Source organism: Gekko japonicus, unplaced genomic scaffold, assembly GCF_001447785.1.
Source record: "Gekko japonicus isolate JY-2015 unplaced genomic scaffold, Gekko_japonicus_V1.1 scaffold427, whole genome shotgun sequence".
Classification (NCBI taxonomy): Eukaryota; Metazoa; Chordata; class Lepidosauria; order Squamata; family Gekkonidae; genus Gekko; species Gekko japonicus.
In genome coordinates this window covers 548,981-562,299 of record NW_015163101.1, presented here as the reverse complement: position 1 = coordinate 562,299, position 13,319 = coordinate 548,981, and the positions used below count along the sequence as shown (strand labels likewise).

At 43.2% G+C, this 13,319-nt stretch overlaps 1 protein-coding gene across 1 annotated transcript in view; it reads right to left on the bottom strand.

Moving 5' to 3' along the window:
* VAV2 (vav guanine nucleotide exchange factor 2) overlaps positions 1-13,319 on the bottom strand; it is a 289,301-nt gene that overhangs the window by 49,495 nt on the left and 226,487 nt on the right. Inside the window, exons 6-7 of the mRNA XM_015406735.1 lie at positions 7,378-7,476; positions 500-568 (exon numbers count right to left, since the gene is read on the bottom strand). Of these exons, the coding sequence (XP_015262221.1) occupies positions 500-568; positions 7,378-7,476 (168 nt within the window). The remainder of the gene's footprint in view (positions 1-499; positions 569-7,377; positions 7,477-13,319) is intronic.

Sequence of the window (13,319 nt, the reverse complement as noted above, 5' to 3'; positions counted from 1 at the left end):
CACCCCCCAGACCACCAGCCACTCTGCTGGAGCCATATTGCCCACTCCACTTGGGGCCGTTTCAGAAGCAGAGAACCACCTGACCCCTCAGGGAGTCACAGGTCCGGCCCAGAGACCAAACATTTCTCCTTTACGTCTCGACCCTGGGAAGAGTCCTGGTCCACTTTGCCTGACTTTTAATCCTGTCCATTATTGCAAGCTGGGATCTGAACCCGGGTCTCCATGCTCATAATTCCAGCACTCTGAAACCTCCACAAAACTGGCTCTGGGGCCCCGCAGCTCCCACCCAGAGAACTGCTGTGTTACCAACTGCTGTGTTACCAGGCGGAAACAGCCCGGAAAGGCAGTTTAGATCGGGAAGTCATAAGGGGAGTCTGGGAGAGGATTACGTACTGTAAAGGAACTTGACTGAGGCCCAGGTTTCTTAAGTCAGGAAAAAGTACAGACAGCTGACTGAAAGGAGAAGAGATTTACAAGCTCAGACTTAAGACTGTGTTACCTCCAAATTGATAAATATTGCCTCCATGTCTTGCGGAGTGAGTACCAGCCTCAATGGGTTCATATAATTCTGCAATAAAGAAATGGAGACATATGAGGAGCACAACTGGCCTGTTCAAACCCCAAGGCTTGCTTAACAACATCTTCGTAGACCGCTGAAGCGCAGGCTCTGGGGTGAGAGGGAGGGTGTGGTATAGCCTCCCTGGGGCTGTACCACTTCCTCCATGCATGTAAGAAAACCAGCACAGGAGCCAAAATGAATGTCCTCCAAATTCTCCACCATAAAGTCTATTTTTGCAGTGTGTATTTGATGTCGAATGCACTCTGAATGTGTACATGGTGCATACATGGTGCTTGACAGAGCCACATATGAAAAAAAAAAAGCAACCAGTTCTCTACCCCAAAGACCTTTACGTGCACTTGGGAAGTGGGGAGAGATGACACGACGCAGGAAGGCAGAGGGCATGAATGCAAGTAAATTCAAGGGTGGTGAGAGGGGTTCAGGGCAGGAGACATGAGGGGCACAGAGTGGGAGGTGCCAATACTCAGGACATCTAGCAGAGGGGGGAGAGAGAGAGAGTGCGCCCAGGGGAAGAGGCCACCAACTGCTCCCTCTCTCCTCTTTCCTGGCGGCGAAGTGGCAAAGCCAGGGGCAGGGAGGTGGTCAGCACCAATGGCCCCTGGGGATCAGGGTTCCGTTCATGCGCACAGAGAGGACTGACGGGCTTTGGCTGGAGGGCTTTGTGGGAATGAGGGGTCTTGGGGAGAGATCTGAAGACAAGCAGAGCGGGGACCCAGCAGGAGGGAGTTCCAGGCACAGAGGGCAGTGAGGGAAAATAGGTGGCTCTTGTTTACAGGATGAGTGTTTTCCCTTTAGGGCGCTCCCCACACCAAAAATTGCCAGCACTGAGTTGGCATCGGATGTCGAGGAGCATTTGGCTATCTGGCTGGTGTACCAACCACCTAACACACCAGCAGATACCCTACTTGGCCTGCTGGATTCTGTATCGGGCTGGGCCTTGGAGTACTCCAGGCTGTTAGTCCTGGGAGATTTCAACGTCCATGTCGATGATGTGACACCCTCTCAGGCCAGGGACCTGGTGACGTCCATGGAGGCACTGGGACTCTCCCAATTTGTATTGACAAGCAGGCCACACACGCTGGATTTGATTTTGGGGATGGGGGTAAATGTGGATCTGGAAACTGCAGAGACAGTGCCATGGTCAAAAAAGCAAGAATATATAAAAAAAAATGGTATATATGCCCCAAGATGATTTAGGATGGGGACTACCACATTTACAGGCTTACTATGGCGCATTCCAGTTGAAGGCATTAATGGAGATGGAATGGAGGACGGAGGATAAATGGGTAAGATTTGAATCTGCAATTAATAAGGGGGTAGGCCGCCATGGAATCTACACTAGAGATTTACGAAAGGAGATAGGAAAAGCAATGGGGCCAAGGAAATCAGCTTTGATGGTTTGGAAGAGGTGCAGGGCGACTCTGTTGCCTCAAACATCAAAGTGGACCCCACTTAAATATATCTGGGAGAAGGAGATGAACCCGAAATTTTGGGAAGTCCTTAAGGAGGAAGGTACAACTAGAGTCAAGGATATGTATAACCCTCAAGGGACTCTCCTACCACTTCAGGAGCTGAATCAAAAAATAGGGGAAAGTTACTGGCTAAATTTAAGGGGATTATCACATTTAATTAAACAAGATCAGTATATAGAAGCTATAAAAAGGGAAGATAATAATTTAGAACAGGTATTATATGTGGACGAAATAAGGAAAGGAGTAGCAGGGAAAATTTACCTTGAATTGGTGAAAGATAAGGAGTTTATATTAAGAACCTTAAAAAATAAATGGGATAAAGAAAAACACATAACTTCTGACGACGTTAATATGTTAATGGTGAATCTGAAGAAAATTAAATTAGAAAAGTATAGAGAGCTTGAAAGAAAGATAATTTTGAAATGGTATAAGAGATTTCTGGGGAAAGGTACGGGGAAAGATAGTAGGGTTGTGTAAGGTGGATTTTAAAATAGATGGAGATTTATTATTTATGGGCGTACTGGGAAACTATAACATCGAGAGACGGAATCAGGATATTTTTAAAGCAATGTTATTGGCCGTGCATGCTGTGATTGCATATGGTTGGAAGGAGAACTTGAAGTTGTCTTTAGATAGATGGAACGACTATTTATACGAATATATTCAGTCAGATATATTGGAAAGTATTAAACAAGATAAGGCATGGGATGGAAAGATGAAGGAGATAAAAAAGAAATGGGCTGTATATTTTCAATGGGTAAATAATGGAGAAGCCAATTCCGTTATACTTGAAAAAATGAAAAAAATGTGCTCATGGTTAAAAAATTAATTTGAAGTTATGTGATGGCCACCTTGTGGGGGGAGGGATATAAAAAGGGGGGAAAATAAGAGAACTGGGACTGGATTGTAATGTAATAATAATTTACGATGCAAATAAAAAAAATTAAAAAAAAACAGTGCCGTGGTCAGATCACTTTGCCCTGAAGGTCCGGCTGAGCATGCCGAACCCTCCCTGTTTAGGCAGCAAGCAAATTTATGCTCGCCCGCAGAGCCAAATGGACCCTAACTGGCTTCAGGATCCAATGCCCCCTGGTGGTTCATGTGCTGGTGGAGGATTGGCATTGGCGACTCTCCAAAGCCATCCACGAGATCACCCCTGGCGCCCTGGCCGCTGCCCTCGGGCCAGACTAGCTCCTTGGTATACCCCAGAGCTACAGAGGATGAAACGAAAGCTGAGACGGCCACAGAGAGTGTGGCGGGGTACTTGTGATGAAGCGGCAAAAACATTCCATAGGATGTTTATGAAAGCCTATGAGATGGCAGTGAAGACAACCACAAAAAAGATTTCTATGTGGCCTCCATTGCACCTGCGAACTCTCGCCCAGCCCAACTGTTTAGGACTAGTCGGTCACTGACTACATTGCTGCAAGGCAAACAAAACAGTGGGGAATCGGCTACTGGCTTTAAGGCATTAGCCAGCTATTTCGCAGACAAAGTCATGTCGCTTTACCAGGACCTCCCAACCACAATTGATACAGTAAAAGAACTGGAAGCCCCTTGCCCGTCTCCAGGTCTGCTTTTGGAGCATTTCAGCCAACTCTCCCGGGAGGAGGTCGACAGGATCCTGGCAGCTCTGAGGCCGACCACTTGCCTCCTTGACCTGTGCCCATCCTGGCTGGTCAAGGCCAGCAGAGATGGTGTCCAGGCCCCACCAGAAGAGATCATCAATTCATCCCTTTGTCAGGAACTTTCCCAGCAGAACTGAAGGAGGCTGTGGTATGCCCACTCTTTAAAAAAACCATCACTGGGCTCTGCAGTCCCAGTGACCCATGCAATGGTCACTTCCGGGTTAGATTACTGTAACTTGCTTTACATGGGCTTACCCTTGAATCTGATCTGGAGACTCCAGCTGGTGCAAAATGCAGTGGGGCGTCTGCTGACTGCGACATGTGTGCGGGCGTGCATTCAGCTGGTGCTACGCCAACTGCACTGGCTACCAACTGAGTCATCCTTTGCAAGGTGATGGTATTAGCCTCTAAAGCGCTATGTGGCCTGGGACCAACATATCTAAGGGACTGTCTTCTCCCCATATGTCCCTCGGAGAGCCTTGCATTTTGCTGATCAACATCTGCTGGTCGTCCTCGGTCCAAAGGATGTCCGCTTAGCCTCAGCCAGGGCCTTTCCTGCCCTGGCCCCTGTCTGGTGGAACATGCTCCCACTTGAGATCAGGGTCTCTTACAAGACTTATTATAGCTCTGCAGGGCCTGTAAAGTGGAGCTGTTCCACCAGGCCTTTGGCGGAGGCGGCGAACGCCCAACCATCTGGCCTCCCTTGCTGAACCCTGTCCGATTATATATGCCCATGTAAAGAGCTGTTACTATCGTTTCTGTTGTGACTCTTTGTTCTGTCATTTATTTAGCACTGACGGAACCTTATAAATTACTGTATCATTGTGCCATATTTTAAATGGTTTTAAGTAATTTGCTGTGATGATTTGTTTTCATGGTTCTGTAAGTTCTCTTGCTGTCACCGGACCTGAGCCCGCTTGCAGGGAGGGTGGGATATAAATCCCACAAATGAAATAAAATAAAATAATTTTGTTAAAAAACAACCCTGTAAAGGAGGAGGGATTCCACACTGCATGCTCTAGTTCCCCCTCCGCCCTCCTCTTTCTGTTGCCGCCACCTCCTCCTGCACTGCTGGTTTGCTAAGGCACTCCAAAATGGCACCCAGGCTCCAGTGGCTCCATCTTGGAGGTGTCTGCATATGCACAGAGACTGCCGTTCCCTGGAGGGAGGAATCCGTCCTTTTTTTTTCCAATAAAATGCAATTTCCCCCCCCCTGCAAAACCCTGTGTTTGCAAGCCCCTGGCTGGCTCCGTTTTGGCTAAATTACAGACCCACAGTTAGATGCAGCGATATTGTCCCAAGATAAATGTCCAGTGAATGGGAAATCTCTCCCTCCCTGTCATCTCAGATCTTCGCTGGTCTTTTTGTACAGGAGATGAAAAGCAAATCATAACTTGAGCTCCGGTTCCTCTTACTGTTTGTGTTTCTACTCCCTGCAGTTTTTCTGTCCTTGGCCCTGTGCCATTATGCTGCTGAAGTCTTCATCTTTTTTCTTTCAAACTGAGAACCCCCACCATAATTCATCAAAACCAATTAAAAGCCATGAATGCGTACAGCAAAGTGTTCTTTTTAATCCAATTAGTTTCAGTGACAAGACGGGGCTGGCGAGAGACAGAGATAAATAGCTTCTCTTTCCTATCATCTGAAGGCCTCAAACAGCTATAAGAAAAAGGCGGAAATTGGTCTTATCGGGGAGACGTCACCTTTGTGCCACGCAGGAAGAATGATGAGCCTTTTAAAAACTGCTGGTGGGTAAGGGAGGGATAGCAGAAGGGGCAGCAACGTGGAAAGGAGCAACTTTGACATTGCGCATTGGGGGGTGTCAGAGTGTGCCTTGGAAGACAAAGTACGATAGAAGTCTTCCTTTCCTTTCCAAAACCATTGGGTTTTTTTTTTAAATCTTCCATAAGCACTTCCAACTCTGTGAGAATTAGCAGCTTGCCGGCTTTTACCATGCAATGAAGACCTTGTTTATTCTCCAGCTTTTCTTCCAAGGAATTTAAGGTTGCCCAGTCTACACAAGGACATCACCAGATGGGCAACACAGAAATCAGATTGACTATATAATTTGCAGTCAAAGATGGAGAAGCTCTATCCAGTCGGTAAAAACAAGACCTGGAGCTGTATTCCAAATGGTGAGACCTCATTTGGAATACTGTGTGCATTTCTGGTCACCACACCTTAAGAAGGATATTATAGCTTTGGAAAAAGTGCAGAAAAGGACAACTCAAATGATAAAAGGGTTGGAACACTTTCCCTATGAGGAAAGGTTAAAGCGCTTAGGGCTCTTTAGCTTGGAGAAAAGACGACTGAGGGGTGACATGATTGAGGTTTACAAGATTATGCATGGGAAAGAACAGGTAGAGAAAGAGGTACTTTTCTCCCTTTCTCACAATACAAGAACTCGTGGGCTGAGCGGTCAGGTTAGAACGGATAAAAGGAAGTACTTCTTCACCCAAAGAGTGATTAACACATGGAACTCACTGCCACAGGAGGTGGTGGCAGCTACAAGCATGGACGGCTTCAAAAGGGAATTAGATAGGCATATGGAGCAGAGGTCCATCAGTGGCTATTAGCCACAAGGTATAGATAGGGGCTCTGGGGCAAGTGATGCTCTGTCTTCTTGGTGCTTGGGGGGGTCAACAGTGGGAGGGCTTCTAATGTCCTGGCCCCATTGGTGGACCTCCTGATGGCACCTGGTATTTTTGGCCACTGTGTGACACAGAGTGTTGGACTGGATGGGCCTTTGGCCTGATCCAACATTGGCATCTCTTATGTTCTTAAAACAGGCTATTTTTATTTTTGAATTTGAGAACCACAGATTCCATTTGAGACATGAGCTGTGCCTAGATTATTGTGGAAATCAGGGTGAGTGTAAAATGTTACTATATGATATGGCTTTCACATAGATGCACTGAAATTTATGCATTTTGAATCTCTCTTTGGTTTCACTGTTATATTGTTATATTTAGTTCCACTTTTCAACTGTACAACTGAGGAAGTATGCTTTGAAACGTCTGGTATACCTGGGAAGGACGTTTTTGGCTGCAGACGTATCTTTGGGACATCCTCTGCCTTTTTTGTGGACTTTGAGGTCTTTAGGACAATATTGTATTGTTGGATTCATTCTTCACTACTGAATTGTTATACCAAATATTGTCTTCTATTCTTTGAATTGTTACTAGTGTTTTGGAACTGTGACCACTAATTCTACTCTATCAATTGTTTTACGGTGATTATGTTGCAATAGACTATTGTCTAATGGTAACTTGTGAAATTCGTGAATGCTTTGATGGACTACCCTTGTGTTTTTCATCTCTGTACATTTCATACGCTTGGGGTCCCTATTGTTTGGAGTATCCAGGAGGTGGCTGACGGCCCAGAGGCCCAAAGGTGTGTATCATAGGCATCTGTTGCAAACAGACCTACAGAAAAAAAGGTGGCCTAGTCAGTTTTGATGACTGTTTCTTTCTACTTGTGTCTTCTTGTGGCCTGGGTGTGAGAGGAGGGCTTGGTACTCTCACTGTGTGCATGAAGGGAAAGCAGTGGATTAGTGCACCACTGCCTGTGACTGCCAGCTCCTTCGGGACAGGGGCCCATCTTTTTTGCTAACATTCACTGACTGCGCTGCACAGACAGCAAAGCCGCAGCACAGTGGTTGACTCAAGAAGAGGCCGCACACCCGCCGCACACGCACCTTTTCTATGTCTTCAAGCGTCTTGTAGTACTTGGCCTCCGTTTCCTGGATTTCTAACAAACAGCAGTTCCTTTTGTCATCTTCCGTCATGCCCATTTTCTAGAAGAAAGGGAAACAACTGGCGCCTTGAGGCATCAAATTGGCATGTTTGCAATGGACTAGCATTTGAAAGAGGCAATACTGCTTTTCAAAGGTAACTCCGGGCTGGGAAATTCCTGGATATTTGGGGGTGGAGCCACGGGAGGGCAAGGACTGGGGAGGGGCGTCAGCAGTCTGCCCTCCCCAGGTGCCATTTTCTCCAGGGCAACTGACCTGATTGGAGATCAGTTGTCATTTCAGGAGTTCTCCAGGCCCCACCTGAAGGCTGGCAACTCTACGCCCTAGACTGCATGGAAAGATGCCCCTCCACACCCATACAGTAAGTCCCTTAGAAGGCTCTGTGCTGATGTGAGGTTGAACAGACACAGGCGGGGCTAGCGGGCAAGATCCCATCCTCCCCTCCACTTGTGCTTCCTGAACACAATGATGCCACATGCAGAATGGGCATAACTCAATCAGAGGGTCAGAACCTTGGATTTAAACCTGGGGAACCCACAGTCTAACACCCGCTTGACAACGTCAAAGGCAGATGCCTCAACCGAGATAACTAAGAAGTCAACGTTGATGGGACCAGAGGAAGCTGTGTGTTAAACCTGGGCCTGCCACCCAATTCATATGAAGCAAGAGACCCCACCCCAACCCCAACCAGAAGCAACTCCCTTTGGGAGAGAGCAATTTCTGGACAACAAATGTACCCCCCACACACACACTTCATATCGACTCTGCAAAACCCCTATTGCCAAAGGCTAATTTCGCAGTCTTAATCTATGTCAAGGGGCAACCGTGAGTGTACATCACACAAGAACTGGAAAATACTGTTGACTGAGGAGCAGATCGAGCTGTGATGAAAACCCTTTATTTACAGGGTCCATTGACACAGGGGAACCAAGACAGAAATGGCACCATCCTGAGGATTGCTCAGCTTCCGGGTTAAATGATTTTATTTTATAACAACAAACATAGACAAAACACAACCAAAACATCAACATACACAAACATAGCAATACCAACACAAAATGGGAGAGTCTCTCCACCTTAAAATAAAACTGTTTTATCAACCATACATCACTCATTATGAAACTTATTTCTACCCCTAATGTTGTTAAAACATAACTTTGCACGTTTTATCGTAAATATTCTTATTGTCGATTTCAGTTATATTTATGTTCTAGCAGTTGTGACTACATGTAAAATAAGAGTCTTGTTTTTTTATAATTTTCCTGAAGTATGTTCAATAAGAAAAGCTCTGGTACAAAAGGTATATGATTTTTAGTATTTTTTGCAATATTTCATGTATCCAAACCTAGGTTCTCTTTAAGCTGCGCCAAGCTGCGCTGGCGCACCAATTTCCCCGGCCAGCGCAGCAATTGTTACCACAGCGCAGGGGCGAGAGGTTCCCTTCCCAATGGCCATGCAGCACAGATCCATTTGCTCAGGCAGCACAGAAAAACAGCAGTATGCTTTGTGCTTCCTAATCTGGGCTGACCCCGCCTCCCCTCAGCTGCAGTTTGCTTGCCCTGTGAAAGTGGGCGCTGCTATCCTCCCTGGCAGTCCTCTGCCTCATGCTCCTGGAGATACCCTGACCCAGAAGGAGGACTGCTCTGTTGCCCAGCTTCTGCCCTTCCTGAGGTAAGCTGCCTGGTTGTTTGTTTTGTCTTGGGGTGGGGAGCCGGGCTCAGCAGCGTGCTAGAGGCAATCTGGTGGCTTCTGGTGCTTTGCAAAGTGACTCTGTGCACTTAAGCCTGCAAAGTTAGTTGAAGAAGGTGGTGGTGGGGAGCTGGGCTCAGCACCCTGCTAAAGGCAATCTGGTGGCTTCTGCTGCTTTGCGAAGTGACTCTCTGTGCCCTTAAGCCTGCAAAGTTAGTTAGAAAAGGTGTGTGGGGGGGGAGCCGGGCTCAGCAGCCTGCTAGAGGCGATCTGGTGGCTTCTGGTTCTTTGCAAAGTGACTCTCTGTGCCCTTAAGCCTGGGAGGTTAAGTAATACAAATATGTTTCATATAAATATAAATAAGTTTAATATAAATATATGGCTTGTAATACAAATGATAATAGTTTATATGTTGTTTGTATGTTTGTACACTTTAATAATTTTTTTAATGTCGGCCCGCTCACAGTTTTAACGCTAGGACCACTTTTGGCTCACAGGGTAAAATTTCTGCTCACGAGACTGCACCCCTTAGAGGGAACATTGATCCAAACCCAATTATCGCAAGTCCACCACATATGAAACAAGGGACCAACATTTTTTTTGATATTTCCAACAATCATTTGAAATATTAGGATAACATTTAGATAGCTTATCTGGCGTAATATACCATCTATAAAACATTTTATAAACATTTTCTTTATAGGAGATTGCTTTAGTAATTTTTATATTCGTTTTCCATATCTAAGACCATTGGTCTAAATCAATATTATGCCCCAAATTTTATGCCCATTTAACCATAGTTTACTACTTCGTCTTGTGTTTTAATTTCTAACATTATGGCATACAATTTCTTAATAACCTTGTCATCTGTATACATCATTATTTTATCTATTTCCATTGGCTTTTCATTAAAAAAACATTTGTTTATCTTTAACGTATCTAGATTCTAATTTTGCTCTTTCCCACCAACTCAAATCTATATCTTGTTTTTTTAAGGTTCTCTATTGTCTTTAGTTGATTTTTATTATCCAGTGGGTCTTCATATCTATAGAGTAAATTTTTAAAAAATAAATTTGGATTTGTAAAAGCTTAGAGTGGTAAGACCCATTTTGGTATCTTAGTATAGAAAAGTCTTTTCGTTTCTTCCCAAACTTTCAATAGTGATCTTCTGAGAATATGTTATTTGAAATATTTGTGTATTTTGTCTCTATCATACCACGCGAATGCGTGCCAGTCCAGTAATAAATCATGTCCTTCTAGTTATAATAGTCTTGTATTTTCCAAAGTAATTCATTCTTTTACCCACGTCAGTGCAGCTGCTTTATAGTATAAGAGCCAATCTGATAAGGAAAATCCTGCTCTTTCTTTTGCATCTTGAAGAACTTTTAGCTTGATTCTTGGCTTCTTGTTTTGCCATATAAATGGTGACATCAATTTATCAAGGTCTTTAAAATATTTTTGATTTTGGATAATTGGAATTGTTTGAAATAAGAAGATCAACCTTGGTAAGATATTCATTTTTATAGTAGCTATTCTTCCCATTAGGGATATTTGCAGATCTTTCCATTTCTCCAAATCCTTTTTAACTTCCATTAATAGTTTTGTATAGTTGAGCTGCGGTGGCTCAAGTGGTTAAGATGCTGAACTGCAGGCTGTGGAAGGTCGGTAGTTCAGCAGTTCGAGACTCGAGTTGCTGCATGATGGAGTGAGCTCCCGTCTCTAGTTCCAGCTCCTGCCAACCTAGCAGTTCGAAAGCAAGAAATTGCAAGTAGATAAATAGGTACTACTTCAGTGGGAAGGTAACAGCGTTCTGTGCACCTTGGTGTTTAGTCATGCTGGCCACATGACCACGGAAACGTCTTTGGACAGCGCTGGCTCTTCGGCTTTGAAACAGATGAGCACAGCAATCCTAGAGTCAGATTCGACTGGCTTTCAAGCAAGGGAACCTTTACCTTTTATAGTTATCCTGTAATAAAGAGCTACATCTGTTTAAGTTTATTCCTAAATATTTGACCTTCTTCTGAACTTCAATACATGAAATTTCTGGCAATTTATTAATTTGTTATTTTGTCATATTCTTCGTTAATATCTTTGTTTTATTAAAATTAATTTTCAATCCAGTGACTTGACCGTAGTCTTGCAACGTTTTTTAAAAGCTGGATCACCAAGTCTATTGGATTTTCTAAGATAAAAACCAAGTAATCCGCAAAGGCTTGTAATTTATAGTCTTCTCCTCTCATTTTCAAACCTTTAATCTGTGCGTCCTCCCTAATCATATTATTCAGTGTTTCAAGCACAAAAATAAAAAGTAATGGGGAAAGTGGACACCCATGTCTAGTTCCCTTTTGTTATCTCAATATTTTGTGATAGATCTCCATTAACCAATACTTTAGCTTGTTGTTTGGTATAGATTGCTCTAACCATCATATATAACTCCTCTCCACATTGCCAAGCTAATAACTGTTCTAATGTAAAGTTCCAACTGACATTGTCAAAGGCTTTTTCAGCATCTAAGAAAACCAAGGCCATCTGTCTCTCTGAGTGGGCTTCAAAATATTCAATTACATTCAACACAGTTCTTACATTATTTCTGAGTTGCCTTTTTGGTAGGAAGCCTGCTTGGTCTTGATGTATTATTTGTGTCAAAACTTATTTTAGTCTTGTTGCCAGAATAGAAGCATAAATTTTATAATCCACATTTAATAGTGAAATTGGTCTATAATTTTTAATTTCTTTCTCATCTGTGTTTTGTTTATGTATTAGAGTAATTAAGGCTTCATTCCAAGTCTCTGGAATTTTATTTTCCACTATAATGTTTTGTATTACATGATTTAAAGGCATTGTTAACTCATCTTCAAAAATCTGATAAAATTTGTCCGGAAAGTCATCCGGACCTGGTGCCTTTCCTTTATTCTGTTTTTTTATGCTTCCATCAATTCAGAAACAGTAATTGGATCATTTCGAATTTTCTTTTGTTCTTCTGTAAATTTTTATGGTCTTGCTTTTTTGAGAAATTCTTTAATGTCTTCTTGTGTAGCTTCTCTTTTTTGATATAACTTCTCATAAAAAGTTTCAATAATTTTTTTCAAATCTCTTGGCATGTTTTTTTCTTCTAATTTTTCATCCCTCAGTATCTTTATATGTCTTTTTCTCTTTCCTTCCGTAGTTTATAGGCTAACCATCTGGTTGGTTTATTTGCATTCTCAAAAAAGTTTTGTTTTGCATAGGTAATTTTTTTTTGCTATTTCTTGTGATAATAGGCAGTTCATTTGATGTTGTGACATCTTTATATTGATTCTTGCTTGTTCTGCTGTAGAGTCTTGCTTCATCTTGTCTTCTTTTTTAAGTTGTTGTTCTATCTTTATATATTTCTGTTTCTTTTGCTTTCTGATATAAACATCTTCTCTAATCATCCAGCCTCTTGCATAGGCCTTAAAGCAGGGGTGTCAAACATGTGGCTTGGGGGCCGGATGAGGCTCCCGGAGGGCTTCCATCAGGCCCGCAGTGGAACTGGCCATCTCCTCCTTCCAGTTCTGCTGCTGCTGCATCCTAGCTTGCTTCGCCAGACTCTCTTAATCACTCAGCCATTTCATGTTTTAACCTGGGTCCTAGACTCAGAACTCTGAGCATGAGATTTCTGTGGTGAATGTCAATAAATCAAAAGTAGTTTTGCAGCTTACAGAGCTAATGTTTTAAGCATGTTTTTATTTTAAGTAAAAATAGCTCACAGTTTTTTAGCCTCCGACTCACACATTTTTGTCTTAGCTCAGGAAGGACGGCTCCAGAGCAAACTAATTTATGCAGGAGCCAAATCACTCACTCACAATTTTAATGCCAGTCGCTCAGAAAGTAGAATTTTTGCTCACAAGACTCCACGGCTTAGAGGGAGCACTGATCATCACTACCTGGCATTACATTTTATGACACACATATCCTGGCCCAACAAGGTCTCATTTATGTCGTATCTGGCCCTCATAACAAATTAATTCGACACCCCTGCCTTAAAGGCATCCCATACCACTCGAATAGAAATGTCTGTTTGGATATTTTGTTTAAAAAACAGTTGAAATTCGTTTTTAGAATCTGCTACAGTTTTTTTTTCATTTTTCAAAAGAAAAGTATTCAAAGTCTATCTTGTCTTCTTTGGTGAATCTTGTAGTGTCAAAAGTAAAGGATTATGATCTGCAAGCGTTGCT